Consider the following 11,652-nt stretch of genomic DNA (forward strand, 5'->3'; position numbering starts at 1 on the left):
ATTTGGAGTTTATTCATACAAAAGACGTTAATAGTGACACATTACACATTCTTTGCTCGTTTGACCAGTTATGGTCTATACATTTTTCTACATCAATTATTGTTTATTATTATTATTTTATATATTATTTAGCGTACACCAATAAAATCTTATTTTAACATAAATACAATTCCTTCGGTATATTACCAAATAAAAGCTACGAGACGGAAAGACTCTTATTTTGCCAAGGATTTTGTCACTTTTCCTAAGTATCTGTACGACATGACGTAGGACGCCCTAAGAACAAACCGACGCATGATCTGAGAGAAAGAGGCGCCGGCGAACAAGAGGTAAAGCTCGGCTAAGACATCTCAAATACCGTTAGATATTCTTCCTTTTCGTTTATTCTATAAACTAACGAAGCAATGAGACAACGTCGTTAAAGCGTTATATAGCCATTGGGAATGGTTTATTTTAAAGAGTGCGCTGAAATGAACGGTTAGCCCGGCCGCTAACGGAAGCTGATGATGTTTTATGGGACAAAGAATTAGCTAGGCTTGTCTTATATTGCGTCGTTACTCTGGCTTATGAGGCCGATTTTTGAGGTTTAAGTAAATACATATATTAATTGTAGCCTTCTTGTTTTAATAAGTGTCGGTAAAGACGTCTGTTATAAGGGTTATAGTGTGGAAGGCGAGGCCTGGATGTAGAAGAGCAGCTGAGGCGGTGTTTGTATCAAAACCCTGCGAGCTGCTTTAAAAAAAAGCATTTTGGGCGTCAAAGGCTCATTCGAGTCAAACATGCTTATAATGAAAAATGACTTCGAATGGATTGCTGTCTAGGTAGGGCAATTTATTAGGTTTTAAGGCACAGATTAAGTGACTGACATTACTGCTGTCTTTCTCAGCATCTGCTTAGCTGTCTTGAGACTCTGGCTGGCTTAATGCCATTACGATGTATTACAGCTCCATTGTTCATAGGTTATTATGGCTTTTGTTGGCTATAAAGTCTATTTATTAAAATCTAGAATTGTGTTTTGTTGATGGTTAGGTTTAGATAGGATAGAGGAGGAAATGTGAGATTTAACATCCGTGATACACTCCCTTAGGATTCACCCATGTAATGAAATACGTTCATTGTGTCTTTGTATGATAATAATTGAGCATCCTTTATAGTGAAATTGAGACTGAATACGTCTCTTATGTTATTATAATATTATGTTGATCTATAATAACCTAATATTATATGCCCTAGTTTCAGCACTATGAATTTTCAGTCTGTGTCAGCTGCACAGTTACTCATCATGATGTCTCATTTATCTCTTGCTCCATTCTAGAACATGGCTGTGAACGTATATTCCACCTCAGTGACTAGCGACAATCTGAGTCGCCATGACATGCTCGCATGGATCAATGAGTCTCTACAGATGAACTTTACCAAGATCGAGCTTTTATGTTCAGGTGAGTTGTAGTACAGAGTGCAACAGCTGGGTTCTGAAAGTAAAAATTGATTTTCTTTCACAAGGAAATTTAAGGAAATAGCTGGTTGGTTTGGTTTCTGGCTTACACTGATTTTTCAAAGACTTCTTATAAATCCCAATGAGATGATGAATTGGAAAAAATACTTCCAGAACAAATGCTGCTGAAGAAATGGGTGTGCACTAATGCACTTTATTATTATGGATATGTTTTGGAGTAATGGAAGCATTTTTTCAATTTATCAACTGTAATCTGATTTTCTCTACAGGTGCAGCCTACTGCCAGTTTATGGACATGCTGTTTCCAGGCTGCATACCTTTGAAGAAAATTAAATTTGGTGCAAAGTTAGAGCATGAATACATTCACAATTTTAAGATATTGCAGGCCGCCTTCAAGAAAATGGGTGTTGACAAAGTGAGTTGCTTAATTTCTTTTCCTCAAGCTTGTCTGCACAGGCAATATTTGTCTGATCAAGTTGAGCAAAACAGTTTTAAGTTTTACTTTTTAGAGACACTTAGGTTAATTATTTCCATTTTATCACAAATTCTATTCACTAGAATATGCTATCATTACTGGAGTTTGGAACTAATTATACCATGTAGACATTGGTTTTGTTCCTTGATTTCACCACTAAAACAATGACCTTAATAAATCCATGAAATAATATTTGAATGTGTTTTTCCCATCAGATTATCCCGGTTGACAAGTTGGTGAAGGGCAAATTTCAAGACAATTTTGAATTTGTTCAGTGGTTTAAGAAGTTCTTTGATGCCAACTACGATGGAAAAGACTATGACCCAGTGGAAGCACGACAGGGCCAGGACACCATGCCTCCATCCAACCCCTCCATGTCTGCCCTCAGCAAGCCCAAGAAGATATTGAATGCAGGTTGGTTACATTGCACCAGTTGTTTGCACCTCATAGTTTGATGGAAAGGTCCTCCAGCTGGGATTCAAACTCAGGACACCCATAATGCAACAGCATCATATGTCAGTGCACTGCCCACTAGGCTATCACTAGGTTCACTCAAAAATTAAAATTTGTTTTTAATTTACTCATCCTCAGGCCATTCAAGATGTTTCTTCAGTAGAACAGTAAAGACGACTTTTTTTAAGCTAAAACATGGTCCTTGGCAATGACTACTGTCACGTTGAAATTCAAAAAAAGCATATCAGACAGCACAAAAAAGTAATTCTGTGTTAGAAACTTAAAATTATTTACAACATTACGTGCAATTCATAGCCTCAGGCAAGCAGTCTGGAGCATAATGAAGCAAACTCTCATGTGAGCTGACCCTGTGTTTGTTTACAACAGAGGATACCTGTGTTGTATTGTTCATCAAAATGGTACTTGTGCTAATCCTGGAAGCCTCAACCTAAATAAAATAAGAGACGTTCATGTGCGTGATCTCCACAGGAAGCGACAATGTTTCTTGAGCACCAAGTCAGCATATTGGTGGTTTCTGCAGGATCATGTGACAGCTTTACCATCACAGGATTAAATTACATTTTTAAATATATTAAAGTAGAAAACCGTTATTTTAAACTGTAATATTTAAAAATATTTATTTTTACTGTAGTTTTGAGTAAATAAATGTAGCCTGGGTCAGAATAAGGGACTTCCGTCAAAATCATTAAAACAAAATCTTACTGACCCCAAAATCGTGAACGATAGTGTGTTTTATATTTTATTTTCCCATTTTATTGATATCCACCAGGCATTGCATTATTTTCATGTCCACTTACATAAATTCTTTGGTAAGATGTACATGAACTGATCATTCTGTTCTTGGCCTCATTTTGACTTGCCAAAAACATCTGTGTTCATTGGCTTACTGCAGTCCATCAGTCTTCTCCTGTTAAGACTGCCACGCCAGCTGCTTGAGATGTGTCTTGGGCTTTTAAATGTCTTCAGTGTCTGTAGGGGATTCAAATGGTGGATCACTTTGAATGTAGTTTGTACACTTTAGTTTATGTAACCGTTTCAGCCTGGTCCCGTTTCTGCTGATACATCTCCGTCTTTACTGACTAGTCACCATCTGCTCACTGAAGTCTAGGCATTATAGACAATGAGAGGTGTCAGATAAGAAATGCACATGGTTTTGGTTGCTGGAGAAGTTGACATTGTTGCAGTCATTCTAGTAAATTGAACGTTTAAATGATTTTTTAAAAGTCACAACATTAAATAGTTTTAAGTGTCAACTAACCCACCCACATGGAAAATGCTGGACAGAAACTATTCTGAGAAGGGAACATGTGATGAGCCTGATATGCTTTTAGACTGTTAGTCATTTTAATATGTAGGCATAGATGGGCATAAAAGCAGTATGAAATGGTCTTCACCACCCATCTTGCTTCCATAATCTGACATGTTTCTAAATGAAGCTGGCTATTCAAGTAGAAAAACGGGGTGTGCTTGACTTTATTCATTGAGAATTAATTGAATCGTGAAAAATGAGCATCAACATACCAGAAGTAAATGGGTCTGTTCTGATTACATGTTGATTTTATTGCCAGCTTGCTGCTTTCACTTCACTGCAGTTAATTACTTCATTATCAACGCAATGACTTGCACTTCAGTGCATTTCAATAACAGGTCCAGTGATGTTCTGTTATACTCTCAGAATGTTATTAACTACTTGTCTCTGTTTTGTGTATTTCAAACTAGTTTGTTGGCATCTTACTACTTATTACTTGTTCCCAATAGCACCACAGAGAGCAGCCGTTGCCAAGGTAACACCCAAGGTGGCGCCTGGCTCTGCGCGAAGACCTGGTGCTGGTGGTGATGAGGAAAGGGCAGAGCTTATTCAAGAGGTTTGTTATACTATATACATTCTCACATTGTGAGACTGTCACTTTTTATTGTATGAAACAATCAAAGGCACTCGACGTGCACTTTCAAGTTTCATTGTCTAGTGTCTGCACTTTTTGTCATCAGCATTGTACCTAGTAATTTAACGAATGCATAAAAACTAAGTGTACTTTGGGTTTTATGACTAAAATGTTTGTTTGTTGACTTTCAGTTAAACATCTTGAAGTCTACAATCCAGGACATGGAGAAGGAGCGGGACTTTTACTTTGGCAAACTGAGGAACATTGAGCTGATCTGTCAAGAGAAGGAGGGGGAGGGAGACCCCACCCTGCAGAAGATTGTGGATATTCTCTATGCCACAGACGTGAGTCAAACACAACTACAGTCTCACCAAAGAGAAACATTTGTCACAACAGACCTTATTAGAAATGAACCGCGTTCCCATACTTATTGACTAATGAATTTCATGACTTCTTTATGACCCTTTCAGTCATATATTAATATATGTTATGTTCTCTGGCCGATATGGCATCTTATGGGATAGTTCACCCAAAAATGAGAATTCTTTCTCATTTTATATTATGAACAGATTTAATTTGGGATTTTAATCATGCATAAACATTGATCAACGCAAATACACCAAGCTCATCAAATATGGTAAAGCAAAGCATAACCGTACTACAACCTCAATAGTTCTTGGATGACGAGCAAGCAAGTTTGAGCTTCTGTTTGCCATATTGGATGTGCTTAATGGCTTAACAGAGGGACAGAAATCTTTCATGATTTATTAGAAATCTCTCCATTTACAATGTTGGCCAAAATTATTAGAACATTAGTATTTTCACCAGCTAAAAAATGGTTTTAAGTTAGTTATTTCTATCTTTTGCTGTAGTGTGCCGTTAATTGTAATAATCCAGTGAGATTTTTGTTTGCACAAGGAGTCTGACAACAGCCAGTGCTCCACACAGAGATCTAATCTGATCATCATCCAGTCTGTCTGGAATGACATGAAGGAACAGAACAAACTGAGACAGACTAAATCCAGAAGAACTGTGGCAATGTGTCGAAGATGCTTCAAGAAACCTCCCTGCAAAGCTTCCTCAGAAACTATGCACAAGTGCACTGAGGGCAAAAGCTGCTTTAAACACAAAGGATGCTCACACCAAATGTTGATTTCAATTTATTTTAAAGTTAAGTGATAAAGAAAATCTATTTATGGCATTATTTTTGGCAGCATCCCCATTTTACAGCATTTTTCTACAAGTGCCTAGAACTTTTAACAGTACTGTAGCTTTGCAGGTAGGTTTCTTGAAGCATCTTGGAGATATTGCCACAGTTCTTCTGGATTTAGTCTGTCTCAGTTTGTTCTGTTTCTTCATGTTATTCCAGACAGACTGGATGGTGATCAGATTAGATCTCTGTGTGGAGCACTGGCTGTTTGTTGTCAGGAACTGTCCCTTTAAACTGATTCTATTGGTGAAATGAGCTAAGGTGTTTTTTTTTTTTTTGTATATTACAGCTTTACATTAATTTAGAAAAGCTCAGATATGTCCAGTTTTTACATGACCTTGAAAGTCTCTAATGATTAAATAAAAATGATGTTTTTTTTAATGGACATCACAGAATTCCCAAGTAACAGTCTTGAGAAAGTATGAATAGACATGTTGCAGGTCCACATTAGACGGTCTTGTTCATTAATTTACTGAACTTGTAAACACAGACTAGTGCTGTTCTGGGGAATGTTTCCTGAAAATAGTGGAACAATCTTTAAATGCCAAGACTTTTCTTATCAGATGACTCAATCTCTCTCTCTCTCTCTCTCGCTCAGGATGGGTTTGTCATACCAGATGCTGAGTCAGAGGACCAGGAGGAGTTCTAATGCTCGTGACTCGCTGCAGTTTTACCCTCCACTCACCTTTCCATTCCCGTCCTCTCCACACAGTCACCACCATATTATGCATTTGGACTTCCGAACAAACTCCATACTGAATCCCATTGTGTCTGCTAAAGCATGCATAGACACACTTCATTCGTTTTAATGCCCTCAGACCTCTGGCTGCCACGATACTCCTGTTTCTCTCCGAGGAAGAGTGTGTTTCCCGTCTGTAATATACAATCTAATATTGCTTTCCTCTTTCAGCAACTTCAGACACCTGCAAATGTATTTATCTTATTTGAAATGTCTTGGACACATCCTCTGTAGTGATTTATAGGCGGCGTCTCCCCCCTCACTGCTGTGGTACATATCTGTGATCACGTCTTATTTAGAACCGTACCTTACTGACACACAACCAAGGGACGGAATGATAAGACGTGCATTAGTTCATTGCAAAAACCCTCTCAATTCCTAGTTTCCACTCATGGTTTTGGTGCTTGCTTTAGCATAAGGCAGGTAGCAGTCACCACCGCTCCAGTCTATCCTCAGTGACTGTGCCTTATACAGACTGTCTGGAGGGAGTGGACCCAGTCTGACGTTTGTCTTTTCTTTATTTTATGGATATAGTGAAGCGTCGTTTTTGAGTCGACGCACGTACTAACACTCAGTCGTGCGCTTCGGCCTACAGGACGCTGATGTACTGTGGAGCCACGGTTGCACGAGTTTAAATGTTTTTATTATAATTTTATTGCTTTCCTTTTAAAGAATTATCCGTATGAATTTAGTAGCCACTACGTTGGCAGACTCGGCCAAAATTTGAGTTGTCAAGACAAACACAGCCCGTTTTCTACCTGTTTTACTGCCTTATATTTAATGCGTTTTTCTATCCTTTCCTTCGCACTGTCTCTCTTGGCAAATGTTTGTAATTCAAGTTATTAAAGTTTTAAATTTAAGTTTTCTTTTATTATTTGTAGACAGCGGCAGCAGCAGAATATTGGTTATTTCAGACCTGCATCTTTTAAATACACAAGATGAGAACGTGAAATCTTTTGAGTTATTTTAAAATATTGCACTCTTTCAAGACCATTCCCCAAATAACCATGTCAAGCTGATGATACAAATGCAAAAACACTAAAAAAAAAACAAATCGACTAAATGAGCTTTGTAGATGAAAGCTTTACTTCTCGGAAAGTTCTGAATTTGATCTTTCCAGGCAATGCTCGCTCACTTCATTTGTCATTTTTTGAAGATTCAACATGATTCTGACTTTAGATCACTGTGCCAACTCTGATTTTCTCCGACGTGTAGCTTCATTGTTTTCTTGTGCACTGGTCATTCTCAATCACTAGCAGTTTTCCTGTGTGTAGTTCTCAATGTTGCATTTTACATCAATAGCACATGCAAAACCGGCAATCAGAGTTGTTATTGGTGCTATCAAATACCTTGACCCTTAAGAACTTGCCTGTTTGAGCTAGACAAGCCTTTTTGCTGGATGTTTTGGTTCACTGGATTAGAAATATTGCTGCAGTTGGGTGACTATAACAGTGCTGGATCTGATCTAAATAGGAGACAATAGGAAAACAAGTGACACTCACATTTCTGGGCTTGCATTGACAAATATCCCATTGTAATTTCACATAAGCTGAACTGCTGAATATTGACTCAAGGTGGATGCAAGTAAAAATGTGGAAGGAAGTAGTTTGGAAGCAGGTAATGTCTGTTAAAGGCAGTGATTGACCCTTCCTTCCTTTCTTTCAATGCTCTGTGGCCTTTAAGAGCAATCTGTAGCGAAGGTACTCAGTACATTGTGGGCCCCGCACCACGACCAAACTGTCTCTCTCTTCCTGATTTTGTACTTGCAGGCTGTTAAGAGTTCCACATTTTTAACTGAAGTCCATTTCTTACAATAAAACAGTATTTACATGTCTTTCTGTTTGTGTCTTCATTTCTGTTGATGAGGAACGGCCTACAGTTTTCCACATTTTTGAACAATAGTAAAGATCTCAAACTATTAAATATGGCATATGTAAAATAAATAATTTGATATAATACTTGAGTCTGTATACTGGATGTGTTGTATAAAGCCTGTTTATGTTGATTTATTGCTCTGTAAGGAAACACATCACCAGCAGGTGGCATTAGTGATCAATGCTAATCAAAAGTTAAGACCGTGGGGCTGTTTCAGATTACAGCTCTTCCTCTCAGTGTCGAACTCTAATAACTGTTTCACACACCTCTGAAACAGATGTGCCTCTGTCTGACAACGCTTGTTTTGGAAGAATGCTGAAATTGAGTTGCTGTTACAATATAGAAGATATGGAGGAAAATCTGGTTACTTCATGTTCTTGCATGTCAGAGGGTAACTGTCATTGAAAAACTTTTTACTTTTAATATGTAATGAGATACAAAACGTCTAATACCACTTGAAAATCTGAGTTTGTCTGGAAATATTGTTTTAGGGGGACATATAATACTAAGACATTCATTTCAAGTTTTTTTTAGTCTTCTTTAAATTGGAAAAAAAAGCCAAATAAAATAACTTGTTTTTATACTTTTATATACATTTACTCAGATAATATGTTTTCATTTAAAACAACCTCTGAAATGTATTTTAATGCGTAACTGGTCATATGATCTCAAAATAAAACTTACGTATAAACAACTATGGTCAAAATGACAAACAACTGTAAAATTAGTTGAGCTACTGAGCTTTTCAAGTTACTTTAATAAGACAATCTCCTGTGTCTTTGGTTTTTATCATTTAGAGCTATTGCTAAGAATCCTTCTAATATTATTTTAATACAAAGTAAAAATCCGATGTGATTTTAGTATTATTTAATATTAAATTTATATTTCTTAGCTTTATGTATGTATTTTCAGTTTTTAATTTTTAGTGGTTAGCATTAGCATTTAACTTCAACTTTAGTTTTAGTAATTTTAGTTATTTAGCTTAACATGTTTATTTAAATCAGGGGTCAGTCCCAGAGGGCCGGTGTCCTGCAGAGTTTAGCTCTTAATTTCATTTAGCATTTAAATTTTTCATGTAATATTTTTATTTGATTTGATTTCAGCGTTACATAAATGAACAAAGACTTGTTCAATTGTTGCTCAGTAGCAACATAAGTACAATGTGGAAATTTTTACATTCACTCCAGTATGTTTTTGACAGAGTAATTGTATTTTTTGCTGTATATTTGTGACAACTGTTGTGATTTCACCTGCTGCAGTCGTTGTCCTGTTCAGTTTAGTGTCTCACTCTTCTTCTTTTAGCTTCTGACAGTCTGTTGTTTATCAGAAAGACATGCTGTTTTCAGACACTTAGGGGTTTATGTCTCCCATCTTTCTTACTTGTCTCTCAGTGCTTTGTCAGCGCCGGGCACACAGCTTTTCTTAGAGAGCTTATTTATCTCCCTTCAGTTACAGAGGTCACAAAATGCCCGTGACCTTTCCTCAAAAAGACAGAAAGATCTAAAACGTGTAATGATATAATGACTGGATTCATTCATTTAATGGAGATACACAACATCCCGATATCATGTAGACGAGACAAAAAAAAACAACAACAAAAAAAACACTAAGACCATCTCTGATAAAAGATGTTTAAAAATAGAGAAAATCTGAGCGCTAAAAAAAAAAAAAAACTGACAGCCAATCAGAATCAACCCAAGTTTAAAAAAGGGAAAGGGAAAGGGAAGTGGTGTGTGGCCAAGTATGGTGACCCATACTCAGAATTTGTGCTCTGCATTTAACCCATCCAAGTGCACACACAGTAGTGAACACACACCCGGAGCAGTAGGCAGCCATTGCTGCGGCGCCCGGGGAGCAGTTGGGGGTATGGTGCCTTGCTCAAGGGTCTCACCTCAGTCAAGTCCGACTCTCTATCCATTAGGCCACAACTGCCCTTAAAGAGCTTGTAAGAGTGTGTAAAACACCAGACGACAAAACTGCACTGCCGCACATAATACACAACATTATCGTCCTATGCTAATATCTTGCTAATTTCTTGTTAACAATTTACAATAAAGGTTCCATAAGTTAATACATTAATAATATTAACAGATGCAACTTTTGGCTTTGATAGTATGGTGACATTAACATCCACTATTAATAAGGGCCTTGGAAACATTTTTTATAGTTCATTCATGTTAACCAATATAGTAGTTATTTGTGACCCTGGACCACAAAACCAGTCACAAGGGTCAATTTTTCAAAATTGAGATGTATACATCATCTGAAAGCTGAATAAATAAGTTTCATTTGATGTATGGTTTGTTAGGATAGGACAATATTTGGCCGAGATATAGCTATTTGAAAATCTGGAATCTGAGGGTGCAAAAAAATCTAAATATTGAGAAAATCGCCTTTAAAGTTGTCCAAATGAAGTCCTTAGCTATGCATTTACAGTAGGACATTTACAAAATATCTTCATGCAACATGATCTTTAGTTAATGTCCTAATGATTTTTGGCATAAAAGAAAATAATTAATCAATAATGACTCATACAATGTATATTTGGCTATTGCTACAAATATACTCCAGGGACTTAAGACTGGTTTTGTGGTCCAGGCCAGGGTCACATATGTTAATGAATGGAATATCATTGTAAAGTGTCACCATTACCCTTGGTTTGAACAGGCCATGTTTTCTTTTCTTTTTCTCATGTTAATGATGAGGAATCTGCGGTTACACATCATCAGTGGCTCCAGTGATGCAGAGTTTCAGTGAGAAAGCAGGGTGAAAAGAGTTATCCTTGTTTATTCTGCCCAATTAATTTATGCATTATACCCATGACAAAAGACTCGCCTTCCTTCCTCTTAGACACCAAAGAGCTGCAACCATTATAGCCCTTCAACATTACCATCTTGTGTCTGAAAACACCAATCACTTGCTAATGCTAATCACTTCGTTATGTGTGTGGAAATCCACATCTGGTTTATCACATGTCTGTTGCGTGCTCTTTGTGAGATATATACTCTCTCATCATTACAAGGGCTATAGAGCGTCTGGCTGAAATGCTTCACTGCTCACCTTTTGTTCCTTATCCAGAGTTAGCGCTCAGATTTTCTCCTTTCATGCAGACTGAAGCATGTGATCTTAACAAAACTGTGGGAAGAGCAAGAGGAAGCACTGTTTTGTTAAATCAACTGTTTGAAGGAGTGCGAAAGATGCTACACACCTGTATGAACTTGCCATCCAGTCAGACGTGACGCTCACATGCTAACACAAAACCTCTCTGGGCTTGATGCCAGTATAATAAAACTATATGCCTGAAGGCTATATATACCATATCTGTGATAAAATTTGTTTGGATTATAAATGTCATCGGTGCCAGCTATTCGCTCTTTGCTAAAAAAGGCTTAGGCTGCTTGAGAGATTAATCTAGTACCCATCATGCCTGTTTGACTCAGGGATTAGGATTTAAACTCCATTTGTTTCAACTGGAACCAAGTTTGTTGTTGAAACTTTAATGCAGCACTCCTCACTCACGTCTTTGCTAGGGGCCAATAA

The 11,652-nt window shown here is 37.3% G+C and overlaps 1 protein-coding gene across 1 annotated transcript; it reads left to right on the top strand.

Moving 5' to 3' along the window:
* Positions 1 to 269: 269 nt before the first annotated feature.
* Positions 270 to 8,191, top strand: LOC306860332 (microtubule-associated protein RP/EB family member 1-like). Its single transcript, XM_079401980.1, has 7 exons — positions 270 to 329; positions 1,316 to 1,439; positions 1,726 to 1,871; positions 2,147 to 2,345; positions 4,164 to 4,270; positions 4,480 to 4,632; positions 6,097 to 8,191. Exons 2-7 carry the CDS (start codon positions 1,319 to 1,321, stop codon positions 6,145 to 6,147), a joined length of 777 nt encoding a protein of 258 aa, XP_079258106.1. The 5' UTR covers positions 270 to 329; positions 1,316 to 1,318; the 3' UTR covers positions 6,148 to 8,191.
* Positions 8,192 to 11,652: the final 3,461 nt, after the last annotated feature.

Source organism: Barbus barbus (genome assembly GCF_936440315.1).
Source record: "Barbus barbus genome assembly, chromosome: 41".
Classification (NCBI taxonomy): Eukaryota; Metazoa; Chordata; class Actinopteri; order Cypriniformes; family Cyprinidae; genus Barbus; species Barbus barbus.

What these genes read in the sequence shown, in the direction of transcription:
- LOC306860332 (XM_079401980.1), top strand. Translation starts at nt 1,319, where the DNA reads ATGGCTGTGAACGTATATTCCACCTCAGTGACTAGCGACAATCTGAGT. An exon ending in CAAGAAGATATTGAATGCAG is followed by an intron (nt 2,346 to 4,163) that starts GTTGGTTACATT and finishes TGTTCCCAATAG; the next exon opens with CACCACAGAGAGCAGCCGTT. An exon ending in GGGCAGAGCTTATTCAAGAG is followed by an intron (nt 4,271 to 4,479) that starts GTTTGTTATACT and finishes GTTGACTTTCAG; the next exon opens with TTAAACATCTTGAAGTCTAC.